Genomic DNA, 14816 nt, shown 5'->3' on the forward strand with positions numbered 1-14816 from the left:
TCTCTAATCTGCCCGAGAATTCTGTCAATTAGTCTTCATTTCATTTTTTCACAACGTTCTGAGAGTGGAGTCCACTGATCAGTGAGGTTTGCTGCGTTTCCACCATCTGCCTCAATCTTCTCGTTGATTCAGTGGAATGAAACAATGGAGTTGACCTTCCTCGCGTTCCTGCTGCGGAGAATTCACATCCAGCTTCCACGCTGGCGGAGTCCAGTCGCTACTCGATCCCGCTCTGCGATTCACGACCTCGCACCGGGCGCTGCATCTGATTGGCCCTCGCGAGGTGAACTCCGCCGCTCTGGCGCTCCGAGCAACAACGTGACAGACGAGTGGAATTGTGGGCCGTGGAGGTCGGAGAGCCGAGGCAGCGTAGGAGTGTGTTTCCCTTCTGGAGGCCTGGTGGAGCCGTGACGTCGGCTCAGGGCAGCGTTCAGAGTTCAGCACAACATCAGGACGTGAGGATCTCATCCAGTCGGCTATTCACGAGCAGCAGACATTATATTCAAAGAACTAAACCTCCCGTTTTAATGACAGACTCCAATGCTCAACACAAAGAGAGGAGGAAGGAGCTATCTGCTGGTCACCGGAGGACTAGCAGGACCTGCAGGAACGGGCGGGTTTTAAAATCTCGCTTTAGCAAGTACAGGAAGAAAAATAAACTTTTCAAAAAATACATTTCTCAATTCAAAATGAAAAGTTGAGTTGAAGACAAGATGCAGCGTTGTCACTTCAGTACTTTCAGTCTAAGAAGCTGCATCTTCTTCTGAGGATGTGTTTCTTTAAATAAAGGAAACACGTGAACACGTCTTTCAGCATCTCTGAAACAGATTCTAACTCTGATGTTGACTCAGTGCCGCGTTGGCGAGTCCAAACTCACTTCCTGTTCATTTGATGCTTTAACGGCCATATGGCCGTAGTTGCCATAGTGACACAGTTGCATTATCCTGCTTTAAGTTGAACATGCTCTCAGGAAAAGTGCTGCGACCAGCACCTCATGATCACGGCTATCTGGGTTTGAAATGATCCCACAAGCATGAAGTTATTAGAACCAATAGCTGTTGCAGTTTACCGTCGAATTGACAAAAGTATATTTATTTCTTGAATACAAAGCAAAGAAAGTGACGGCTTAACTATTTACTGGCCTTCAGCCTTTTCCCTCAGACACATGCAGATAAACACGCCCCTTAAACACGCCCCCTTAAACACGCCCCCTTAAACACGCCCCCAAACACACCCCTTTGAACACGCCCCTTAAAAACGCCCCCTTAAACACGCCCCCCTAAACACGCCCCTTTGAACACGCCCCTTAAACACGCCCCCTAAACACGCCCCTTTGAACACGCCCCCTTAAACACGCCCCCCTAAACACGCCCCTAAACACACGCCTTTGAACACGCCCCTTAAACACGCCCCCTTAAACACGCCCCTTAAACACGCCCCCTTAAACACGCCCCTTTGAACACGCCCCTTAAACACCCCCCCTTAAACACGCCCCTTTGAACACGCCCCTTAAACACGCCCCCTTAAACACGCTCCTTAAACACGCCCCTTAAACACGCCCCCCTTAAACACGCCCCCTTAAACACGCCCCTTAAACACGCCCCTTTGAACACGCCCCTTAAACACGCCCCCTTAAACACGCCCCTTAAACACGCCCCTTTGAACACGCCCCTTAAACACGCCCCTTAAACACGCCTCTTAAACACGCCCCTTAAACACGCCCCTTAAACACGCCCCTTAAACACGCCCCTTTGAACATGCCCCTTAAACACGCCCCTTAAACACGCCCCTTTGAACACGCCCCTTAAACACGCCCCGTTGAACACGCCCCTTAAACACGCCCCTTTGAACACGCCCCTTAAACACGCTCCTTTGAACACGCCCCTTAAACACGCCCCTTTGAACACGCCCCTTAAACACGCCCCCTTAAACACGCCCCCCTAAACACGCCCCTTTGAACACGCCTCTTAAACACGCTCCTTTGAACACGCCCTTAAACACGCCCCCTTAAACACGCCCCTTAAACACGCCCCCTTAAACACGCCCCTTTGAACATGCCCCTTAAACACGCCCCCTTAAACACGCTCCTTTGAACACGCCCCTTAAACACGCCCCCTTAAAAACGCCCCTTTGAACATGCCCCTTAAACACGCCCCCCTAAACACGCCCCTTTGAACACGCCTCTTAAACACGCCCCTTAAACACGCCCCCTGAACGCGACCCTTTGAACACGCCCCTTAAACACGCTGTAATGAAGGTATAGTGTAGTATTAGTACTTGTACTAACTAGGTATGAAGTACATAACCACACAAGTGTGCGTTTGTGTACTTCATGACTTCATTGGAGGAGCCTCCGTTAGCGCCCAACAGGCTCCAGTGCTAACACACTGTCTTTATTCACGCCCCTGATATGCACTTTGCAAGCGCAGTGACATTTAGAAACACATTTCTTCATATTCATGTGCTCGCAGTGAAAGTCTGCAGAGCTCCATGAGGACGAGTCATGGCCGCCGGATAAAGACCTGGGACTTTACCTGCTCTGACAAGCGCTGCAGAACTTGAAACAGACGTTATCCTGGAGATGACTCATCGCTCCTGTTGACCTACATGCCTCCTGCACATGTTGCATAAATACACACATGCGTGGCATCAACAGACAGAGAGGACGAGGACGAGCTCGGGCTCATCAGCCTCACTTGAAGGCCGAGCCCAGCTCCTGACCCCGAACGCGTCCGCGTGGTGCCGAGCTCACAGGATCCAGGACGGCTGAGCGGCACCGGGTCAGAGGACCAGATCAGCCCTCGTGGCGCCTCATGTGGAGGACATGTAGTTCAGCTCCAGGGGAGCGATGCAGTCAGTCATCTCTGTTGCTCACGGCCGGGTCCTGTCTGTTAGTTACATCATGAGATAAAGATCAGCTTGAACACCCACAGGAGATGAAACGAGAACAAAGTACATTCAATGTAAATGACACAGAGGAATTATATAGTCCGGATAGCAATATCACAAAATATACTCAAGATATTTGATATGTTTCTCCTCATCAGAGCAACGTGCTGCATGTTAGTGTGTCATCAGAGGACAGAGCTCGTAGTGATCTCAGGAGAAGGTTTGACTGGTGGTTGACCTCTGGTTGACCTCTGGCTCTTCTGGGCCGACAGCCCCCTGCACCTTATCTCTGACTATTTAGACTTCCCATCCGGTAGATGGAGGTTTGCATGTCTGCAGGCTGCGTTCCTCTGCTGCCGCTTGCATGTGGCCCTCTTCAGCTGTTGTAGCGGACGTGAAGCGCCGCCTGCTGCTTCACCACTCAGCGTGAGAGATAATCATCTGCTGCTCTTTGGGATCTTCCTCTCCAATAAAGAAATCACTTCATGTCCGCCGTCATGCTTCTGGAGGGTTCTGTCTCTCACTTTGTCCGAAGGAAGCAAAGTGGATGGAAGCTGTGACCTTTACGATGCTACATTATAGATTTGAATGATGGTAATGACATTTAGTGCCGGGCATCTGTAAAACGACGCCTCGTCTTCTTTGGCGATATGCCGACGTGTGCGCTCCTTCAGCAGCCGGGCGGATCGGCTTCATTTAAATATTAAAACATGCGCATTTATAATGCCACGCAGGAGGCCAGACAGTGGAAACATGAGAGCGAGATGCGGTGATTAAGTCTTGATCCGCGGTTAATGAACATATTGCGGCTCAGGCCTCCGTCAGAGGGAGACTAAGCAGGATTGATCTGTCTCCACGTGCTTCATGTCCCGCCTCTGATCCGTACATCCACTCAGCTTCTGATCCGACAGCAGCTGACGCGTCGCCGCGCGGCGGATGAAACACGGCGGCTGAGCCTCCGTCCAGAGCGTCTCGCCGCCCTCCTCGCTCGCCGCCCTCCTCGCTCGCCGCCCTCCTCGCTCGCCGCCTCCTCTCCAAGCTGAGTGCTCACTGTGAGGAAATCTTAATCACGCCCTGCCAGCGCTATCGGGCACTGGGGTTTTGAAAGTGAGTGATTATTTTTCGAGGGTGATTGTTTAAGTAGACGTCGGCCAGCGTTCCCGCCTCCGTGTCGCCTTTAATTCGGCTGATCGCAGAGGCGACAGACAGAAAAGTGAGTTTTTTTAAAAAGGTTTGTAAATAATGTGTCCGCTTTCACAGCTACGTGGTGGAGAACCAGTGAAGGGAACGCGACAATACTCTCTGGGCCTCATTCCCGGTATCACATCGAGGCGCGTGGAAGGATGAGCTAAAAGCGCTGCGGTTGAAGATATCGTTGCAGAGCGAGCGCGGAGACGGGGAATAACACTCTGAGTACAAGGCTGAGGCGAAAGGCGAGATTCTAATATGAAATGTACATTATGTACACACACCTCTTCAAGGTGTTTCCACTCTTCTATTTCACCGACACGCCCGACATTTGACTCAAAGAGGCCGACGCGAAATGTAATCTGTCCTCCAGAACACTCTGCTGCTTACGCCAGTAGTTTGGAGGAGAAATGCTTAAATACCTGTGACAAGCTGCAAAGACACAGCCGCCATCAGGAGGCTTGGCGTCGCACCCTGACAGGTAAAGAATGGCGGGATCGGAGAGGGCGGGCCAATGAGAAGTGCAGGTTGAGAATGCGCTGCCTGTTTATTGGTGCTTAATGAAAAACAATTTATCTAAATCACCAGCAGGGAGAGACTCTCGTTAAAGCTCTGGGAAAAGGCCTGGCGCTCTGTCAGTGACAAATGCGCTGCTGTTTTTGCAATTTAAATTGATTTGACGAGAGAAACCCGTTCACAGTCCTCGTGGAGATAAACACTTAAAGCTGCAGCGGTCCATATTTTCGTATTGATAATGGAACAAATGATTTAGTGTTAAGTGAAGGAGGTTAAGACAAACCCGGAGAGGATTATTACCGAGTCTGCACTTCCTCATTGCTCTGTACGGTTTCCTGGCTCTCAACTCAACGCTCATCCACCTCGTCTCCTTGTCTTCGGCCAGAAAGATAAACCCACTCGCTGGCTTCACGGAGTCCTCCAGGAGAAGGTGAACAGATAGCGGCTACAGAGATGGACGTGTTCCTCTGCAGCCGGTGGAGGCCCAAACAGAGTCGACAACTGTGTGGATATTGATTATTGTTCTTCATCATGTCACAAGAAACCCCAACACTGGTCATGCACGGGTCGGAAACCCGACTAAAGTTGAACAACAACGCTGCTTTGTGCCTCGACGTGTAAATAAGCAACTCTTTGCTCAAGCTGCCTTCATATCTCAAGTGTCTTTCTCCACGAGGCAACGACAACGGCTGCAGCCCAGGTCACCCGTTTCCTTCACTTGTGTCCTTTCCTTGTGTCTTAGTCCCTCCCACCAGGGATGCACGGAGGGACACAAGGAAACCAAGCGAGGAGAGAGGACACAAGGAAACATGTTTTAACAGACATGAGACGTCCTTTCCTCTGAAGCGTCACAGGAAGCGACGTCTGTTTCTGATGACTGACAGCTGATCACAGCTGATCATCAGCTGATCACAGCTGATCACAGCTGATCACAGCTGATCACAGCTGATCACAGCTGATCAACAGCTGATCACAGCTGATCAACAGCTGATCACAGCTGATCACAGCTGATCACAGCTGATCACAGCTGATCAACAGCTGATCACAGCTGATCACAGCTGATCAACAGCTGATCACAGCTGATCAACAGCTGATCACAGCTGATGAGTTAGTGTCTGTAAACATGATCAACGTGAGTAACAGAGTTGTTTTCTGGTCCGGACAGTTTAAAGCAAACATTCCAATAAAAAGGCACTTCAAATATTGATAAAAATGATGGTTTGTTTCAGTTGATTAAATGGTGTTAAACTGCTGCTTCTACTAATAAAGTCATCCCTGTCAGAGAGGAGATGTTTTCTCTGTCGTGTTACCTGTGATACCCTTTCTGATGGTGACGTCATTACAACATCATTATAACAACATTAAGTTATAATGTTATATCATCATTATAACATTACAACATAACCAACAGTATAATTATGGATTCTCTTCATTACATGTTGTAGAAGTGTTTCCTCTCTCCAGCGCTCCGCTTTTAGTAAATGTATAATAAAAGATATTGAGGGAAACAACAGATGAAATCTTTTCATAAATGAAGAACGTGGTTTTTGGTCCTTTAGTCGTTCAGACCTACAATGAACATGTAATCAGAAAACATATTTAATGTATTACTTGAGTTTAATCTTGATCGTCTTCACTCTGCAATGAAACTCCAGCGATCAGTGCGTCAGCTGCAGCGTCCAATCAAATGACTTTGAACAAGAAAGGGGCGTGTCCAGCGTTACAACACTTCCTGGAACATCCTGATCGTGGCTCTTTGGTCATGGCTCGAGCGAGGAGCGAGGAGTGAGGAGTGAGGAGCGAGGAGTGAGGAGTGAGGAGCGAGGAGTGAGGAGTGAGGAAACAACAATTTAGAGACTTGGGATGCAGCCAAAGACCAGCGATCGAACCACCGGTCCTCTGATTGAAAGACGGCATGCTAACCACTGAGCTGCAGTCGCCCACATCTTAGCTTCTTTATTGCATTGTTGTCTGACATTATGTGTGCATTATGAACATAAAAAACTTTTCTCTTTGCTTTGTGAATGTCAATAGAGCACTTTACATTTTTATTAGATCTTAAAAGGATAAATAATTGTAGTTACCATGCAGCCTATTCACTTTTGATGAACACTTCTGCATTATTATGTGCTATCATGCAAATTGCTATTTCACCCTTTTAGCCTGCAACATAGCAAAATATGAAGTGAAATGTAATGACAATGGATTTTGTCCTTTATCATATCTGTGAAATAAATGCATGGATTCAATGGCATGTGTCTGATTCAAAAGAATTCAGCGCTCCTAAAACATATTACACACCCATTCACACACCTCCTCTTTGGACAAGGAGACCATTTTATCTGCTTCCTCAAAGACTCTAAATGTCATTAGCTGAAGGAAATATGCATTGTGCAATTCCTGTCCTTATTGAATTCAGTAATGACTGTGATAGCTCTGGCAGAATTATTCCAACCATGAAATTAGAGCTTCTACAACTGTGGTGCTGTTCAATTTGAAATAATAATTTCATTGGAAGGAGAAATGGAAAGAAATGACATTAGAGACCTCGCTGATAAAGAAAAGCAAACCGTGTGTTGAAGGTGGATTCATGCCCAGCAGCTGGATCTCCATGTCCTTCTGTCTTATAGAAGACCTGAAACTCACTCCTGGAAAACACACTATTCCAGCTGTTGTTGCTGTGAACACCCTTGATCTTATGTATACCCCCCAACACACACACACACACACACACACACACACACACACACACACACACACACAGAGCCATGGTCAGGCTCATGCAATGAAGGTGGATTTATGGATGGTTGTTTGCCAAGAATAAGCCTGACGAGTGCCAAGAGGCAGACCTTTGCTGCTGTGGGCTCTGCCTCTAACCTCTCTCCTCCACCTCCTCATCTCTCTATCTCTCCACCTCTTTCCTCAAACTCCCCTCCACCTCCTCATCTCTCTATCTCTCCACCTCTTTCCTCAAACTCTCCTCCACCTGCTCATCTCTCTATCTCTCCACCTCTTTCCTCAAACTCCCCTCCACCTCGGCCTCCCCCATACCTCCTCCCTCTTCTCAGATCATGGTGCTGACGGATCCAGAGTTTGAGAGCAGCTTGCTCATCAGCTCCGATGAGGGAGCCAGTTACCAGAAGTACCGCCTCACCTTCTACGTCCTGAGCCTCTTGTTCCACCACACGGAGGAGGACTGGGCCTTGGCCTACAGCCACGACCAGAAGGTGAGCCTTGTGGCAGCAGCATGTGATTCACTTTGAGTCCCTCCACCTTTGTGTTGTCCACAGTCAAGGAGGCCTGTAGCCAGAGCAGCTAGCTTCAAAACAGACCGTCCTGCTAAAAACACCCAAAACAGTTGAGACATTCTCGTTTTCATTTCATTCGTTCTTCTCCCCGATCAAAACCTGGAGCCTCAACGTACAACTCAACCGTTCAGAGGGAGGTTCAGGTTTGTTATGCTAGTAGCCTGGTTTATGCTAGTAGCTTGGTTTATGCTAGTAGCCTGGTTTATGCTCGTAGCCTGGTTTATGCTAGTAGCCTGGTTTATGCTAGTAGCCTGGTTTATGCTAGTAGCCTGGTTTATGCTGGTAGCCTGGTTTATGCTAGTAGCCTGGTTTATGCTGGTAGCCTGGTTTATGCTATTAGCCTGATTTATGCTAGTAGCCTGGTTTATGCTATTAGCCTGGTTTATGCTAGTAGCCTGGTTTATGCTATTAGCCTGGTTTATGCTCGTAGCCTGGTTTATGCTAGTAGCCTGGTTTATGCTAGTAGCCTGGTTTATGCTAGTAGCCTGGTTTATGCTATTAGCCTGGTTTATGCTATTAGCCTGATTTATGCTAGTAGCCTGGTTTATGCTGGTAGCCTGGTTTATGCTGGTAGCCTGGTTTATGCTATTAGCCTGGTTTATGCTAGTAGCCTGGTTTATGCTATTAGCCTGGTTTATGCTCGTAGCCTGGTTTATGCTAGTAGCCTGGTTTATGCTAGTAGCCTGGTTTATGCTATTAGCCTGATTTATGCTAGTAGCCTGGTTTATGCTGGTAGCCTGGTTTATGCTGGTAGCCTGGTTTATGCTATTAGCCTGGTTTATGCTAGTAGCCTGGTTTATGCTATTAGCCTGGTTTATGCTCGTAGCCTGGTTTATGCTAGTAGCCTGGTTTATGCTAGTAGCCTGGTTTATGCTAGTAGCCTGGTTTATGCTGGTAGCCTGGTTTATGCTAGTAGCCTGGTTTATGCTGGTAGCCTGGTTTATGCTGGTAGCCTGGTTTATGCTAGTAGCCTGGTTTATGCTAGTAGCCTGGTTTATGCTGGTAGCCTGGTTTATGCTAGTAGCCTGGTTTATGCTAGTAGCCTGGTTTCTCGAGCAGCGGGCAACAGAGGCCTGTCAAGATCACTACTTTCTAACTCCACATCTCCAGATGTTTTTCATCGTCACTCTTAGTCTTCAGTCCAAACGATACTGACTTATGTGACATCACTGACTTAAGTGACATCACTGACTTAAGTGACATCAGGACGTTCGTCAGACTTCCCACCAGCTCCTTCTGGAGACAATCGAGGCTTCATACAGCTTTTTTTTCTTCACATTTTCCATAGTGCTTCCAACATCTGGACTTTGATGTGTGAAATCTAAGAGGAAAAAACTCCATTTAGACCAAATTCAGTATTTATTTGTGTTTAATTCACTGTGGCAAACGTAACGTGTGAGTTGATTTGTTCTTGTGCCTGTAGACAAAGTGTATATGTGTTTATTCAACTGACCTGCTGCACGCTCACTGAAATACAGGTAGCATCAGGTAGCTTAGCATTTAACTAACCAATTAAGCAGTGTCTCTATTCCACTCATAAATAGAGCCACATTACATGGTTCATAAAAAGGAACTTTCCTGTAAAACTATTATTATTATTTAGAAATGTGCTTCATTCATTGTGAAACATGAACACGAGGAAAACAAGTATTTCTGTTGAAGAGCAGCTGGATCCACTAAGTGGTCAACGAGCAACCGCTATGTTGTTGTTTTGATGGATTTTATGCTGTGGACATGCACACAATGCATCATGCACCATTACAGTCATTTATTCATCAGCCCGGCTTTGTTTTGGACCTGAACAGAGCACAGGCTTCACTGTCATTGAGTTACTGCTTTTACCTCACAAGTAATGCGATGAACTACATTATCCAAACACATCAGAGCCCTAAAGTGACTGTCAGCCTTCCATCCTACGGACCAGGTGTCACCTTCATTGGGTTTGGTCACACAGTACGCGCTCTGCAGAGCTCTTCACACAGGGCTCTGAGATTGTACCCAGCAAAGGTCTTCCATTAAGGTCAATGACCGACCTGCGCGCCGCAGCCATCACCCTGCAGGCGGCTCAAGGTGCAGGACGCCGGTGATTGGTGAACAGGGTTGGAGCAAAATGTCAGAGTGGATTTACTGCATGTGAAATGCCTTCCGACAGTCGGCGTGGACGAGGAAGTAGCTGAACGAGAAGTGCACTCGGTAGAGCAGATCTCTGCACCGCTGCTGTGATGTTGCTAACGTCTAGACTGCACACGCATCACATGTGTGTTCACTCACATGTCTCAGACAACAGATAAACTCTCACAGTGTAGCAGCTCTGTGCAGCGAGCAGGAGTTCACTGTGAAGCTCCAGGTGATGCTTCCTCTCACAGACTGTTAGATCCATTAGCTGTTAGCCCTGTTAGCTGCATTAGGCCCGTTAGCCAAACTCTCTCTCTCTCTCTCTCTCTCTCTCTCTCTCTCTCTCTCTCTCTCTCTCTCTCTCTCTCTCTCTCTCTAATAAAAATGAATGAACATGAAACCAGGCTAATGGCACACACACACACACACACACACACACACACACACACACACACACACACACACACACACACACACACACACACACACATCAATATATTTGTAGATTCACACACAAATGCAGAAATACATTAATGATATTTAGTGTCTGTTATCATGATTTATAATTTTAATGATTATTATTGGGTATCAGCTGCTCTTCCTCTGAAGTCTCACATATGTCTAAATCTTATTTTCACACACATTCAGTCACAGAGAGCGACCAAAAGAAAAAAGTCACAAGGAACTAAACTTCACTTTGAGCTCCACTACTTTGCTCCGGCTTTAAACCTCAGCATGAACATTCTGCTTTGCTGCTATTTTAGACTGCAAGAGGAACTATTAGGATGAACAAGGCAGCCAGGTTCAAGAAGTTCAGATCCCTGTGAAGTCTGGGTAGGAGTAGTTGAAAGAGAGGTGCTGTCTGCCTTCAGCCAAGGTTCTGGGCAAAACACAAGATTATTCTGATGGATTGCGAGGAGTGAAAACTAGTCATCAGTCGCAGCTGTTATTTTAATCCAAAGCGGTCGTTCCTGATGCTAATTAAAAACAGCCCTCAGCAGCTTACATTATCTATGGAAATTATACAACATTTAAGGTGTGCCGTACTCGCTCATGAAATAGACTCACAAGATCAGTGACGGCAACAGCTGCTGATGTCACTGATGAAATACACCTGAGTCATGGAGGTGGGCTGTCGAGAGGCAGAGGGCACCTTCAAGGAGGTGGAGGTGGGGAGACGCCGCATGACCAAGGCAGTCTGGGTAAGAGCGTGCAACGAGGATTGCAGGCATCATGAGCATGTGACTCATGTGGTGAGGATTTGCATCCTCTGAGGAGACCTTGGGAAGCAGAAGGCCCGAGCATCATCATCATCATCATCATCCCATTCACCGACGTGTTGTGCACTGCATCCACCTCCCGGGGCTGTTGTTGCAAATACAGAAGATGTTGGTCATCTAGTTAGTGAAAAGAGGTTCACACAGATATTACCGGTTGCTTAATTCAACTTGATTTCCCCTCGCAGGCCTCGCGCTTCATCCGGCTGGTGAGCAGCAGCGAGGAGCTTTAATATGCTCATTTTCAGCTTGTAAGCACCTAATAGTTTTTAGACTGGGTCACTCTGAATTTAATCAGCTGTAAGTTGGTGCTTAGCGGGCTTTAGTGTGGCCCCGAGGACCTAACGTGGAGACGGGGTGAGACTGTGAGACATCAGAATGCATGTCGGGACAAATCGGCTGCAGTGAATTATTTGTTGTACTTCTTGATTCTCTTTTATGACTTTTTAAAAAAAAAATTAACATTCAGTGCAGTCCCCTCCTTGAGTAAATGGAGTCCTTTTTTAGATTTACAACTCTCGATGACCTTTCCAGGCTCTTATCTCGTGACTGTGAGGGGTTTGTGGAGACAATTACTCATTGATGCAGTCCCAAGTCAGCTTCTGAGAATAAGGCCAGCGTTGCTGCTGCCAAGTGAGTGAGTTATGTAAACAGAGACACAGACGGAGAGGAAGAGGCGCCACAGAATAAATAGGAACTGTCGTCTTTTATTCCCTGTGAAGCATTTGAGCTTCCAGTAGCCTGTGTCTGGGCATCTTCTCTGTGTGACAAAAGAACAGGCTGTCTTTCCTAAACTCTTTGCTTGTTGACGAGACACTTTCTTGCCCTGCAGCTGCCACGAACACCACGACACTTCTGATGGTGCGTCGGCAGATATTTAGTAATAATTGAGGGATATTGCCCAGGAACACATTCCCCCAAACAGGAATACATCAGATAAACATTCCCTTTCAAGTGGTGGGACCTGGGGGATTTAAAATAATGAATATTACCACAGCGCCGCTTCTGCGGCGGCGAGGCCGTGACTCTCTAATGGACTGTGTCGTAATTACTGTAACTCAGACAGTGAGGACTCACAGTGTGGAGCTGCACACGCTCATCTAACCACGCTGCACATGCAATCAGTTCAGTCAGTATGAATTATGACCTATGACATAATATCTCTGATTATTATCACCGCTGTGAGCTCCTTTGTGTCTGGTGAAGATGTCAGAGGTTCTGCAGGGCGCTCACATAATCCTGAGCTGCAGATTAACAGAAGAGCGCTCATGATTTGTGCAGCAGTTTCTTGTCCATATACAATTGTAGTTTAGCATGTTAGCATGCTAATATGTGCTATTGGCACTCAACAGAGTGCAGCTGAGGCCGATCACAGTACATTCAGAAATGTAATCAAGCTTTGGACCAAATCAGTTTTTGTGCCGATGGTGGAACATTTTAGTTTCACAAAAGTTATTACAATTTCTCCTGAAGGGACATTAATTTCACAGGTGTGCCACATGATTGGATCATTTTGTTACAGCAGCTGGTCTGAAAGACGCTAGATTTCTCTTTTACCCCCAAAAGGTTTCAACCTCTCTGAAGTCAGCGAGAACCTCAAAAACTCTCTGTTGTTTTCATCTGAGGGGACCTGGCATGAGAACCACAGGGTCACCGGTTCAAGTCTACACAGGCACTTTGAGCAAGGCATTAGTAGCTGCCCGCTGCTTGTAACACACACACACACAGACGCACGCCAATTTGTTTGATGGTTTAGATCCTGAGGACCACCTGAGCAGCAGCAGGTCTCCATCAGGTTCAGATGACATCACACAGCTGATACACACCTGAGTGCTTTCAGGACTGCGAGGGTTACATGCTGGAACAACGCTGTCAGCGTTCTCACCTCTCAAACATATTCAATGCATTTTAAATGATTTGGTTTCAGCTCCGTCACAAATACATCTGTTGCTGATATTTCTGGGTTTTACGCTGTAAAGATGAGTCTGACAGGCACCTGTTGTTCTCCTCACACACCTCACACACCTCACACACCTCACACACCTCACACAGCTCACACACCTCACACACCTCATACAGCTCACACACCTCACACACCTCACACAGCTCACACACCTCACACACCTCACACACCTCATACACCTCACACACCTCATACACCTCACACACCTCATACAGCTCACACACCTCACACACCTCATACAGCTCACACACCTCACACAGCTCACACACCTCACACAGCTCACACACCTCACACACCTCACACACCTCACACACCTCACACACCTCACACACCTCACACACCTCACACACCTCACACACCTCATACAGCTCATACAGCTCATACAGCTCACACACCTCACACACCTCACACAGCTCACACACCTCACACACCTCACACACCTCACACACCTCACACTGCTCACACACCTCACACTGCTCACACACCTCACACACCTCACACACCTCACACACCTCACACACCTCACACACCTCACACACCTCAGAGCAGCAGAAGGTGTGTTCCTGCATCCGGCCTGCAGACACTCAGGCTGAGCACTGACACATTGAACGCCTCCTCCACACACACGCACACACGCACACACGCGCGCACACACACACACACACACACGCACACACACACGCACACACACACACACGCGCGCGCACACACACACACACACACGCACACATGCACACGCACACACACACGTTTCCTTTAGAACCCAAGCAGCAAATAAAGGAACGTGCACTTTCCAGAAGCTCGGTGTGTATGTGCACGCGTGTCCGTTGAGTGGGACAGGGCTGTCATAGTTCAGCTCTCAGCTCATGAAGAGTCCTCCACACGGACCTTTAATGTGTTCCCGGCGCGCTGCAATTGCATTACGCAACAAACCCGTAGGTCAAAGCAAACATTGCATTTGTGTGTTTGTATTTCCAACCAGCCATTAAGGCCGAGGCTGTCGGAGCAGAGAGCCGCCTCCATGCTGCAGATGTTTTACTGAGTGTGAAGTCCACACATACGGGATGCAGCCAATGTTCTGCCCTGGCCTGCTGACGGGAAGATTAATGCCATTAGACAGGTGATGGATGGCTCAGAGTCAAACAGTAATAATCCAATAGATCATGACTCAATGATCACGGGGAGCCGTCTCTGGCAGGTTCGTTTTGGACGGGGGAGAAGTGCACTTAGCATGACAGAGGACAAAAACGCACCGGCGGATTAGTCCGGGTCCAAACCAATGTAGTGAAGATGCACAGGCAGAGAAAAGCCAAACTCAAGAGCACCGATGAGCAGCAGACGTGGCGTGGAAGCAGCGTCCATGTTGCCTCGTGGACGCCCATGTGGAGCGCTAGGACGAGAGAGAGAGAGCGATGACAGCAGGTCAAGCGAGGCTCCATTCAGCAGGAAGTGCCTGATCGTGGTTTTGTTGCATCTGGCGGGATGAAACCGAGAAGGAGAAATCAAAGAGAAATTATGGATACAGAGGAGCACGGTGGGCTACATGGCAAGCAGCGGCAG

The 14816-nt window shown here is 47.8% G+C and overlaps 1 protein-coding gene across 1 annotated transcript in view; it reads left to right on the forward strand.

Annotated features, from left to right (window-relative positions):
- Positions 1 to 14816, forward strand: part of sorcs3a (sortilin related VPS10 domain containing receptor 3a) — a 196481-nt gene that overhangs the window by 111374 nt on the left and 70291 nt on the right. The window contains exon 4 of the mRNA XM_068596421.1: positions 7662 to 7820. Coding sequence (XP_068452522.1) covers positions 7662 to 7820 — 159 coding nt within the window. The remainder of the gene's footprint in view (positions 1 to 7661; positions 7821 to 14816) is intronic.

This window comes from Clinocottus analis, unplaced genomic scaffold, assembly GCF_023055335.1.
Source record: "Clinocottus analis isolate CAN_PGR_092001 unplaced genomic scaffold, fCliAna1.0.p SCAF_37, whole genome shotgun sequence".
Taxonomy (NCBI): domain Eukaryota; kingdom Metazoa; phylum Chordata; class Actinopteri; order Perciformes; family Cottidae; genus Clinocottus; species Clinocottus analis.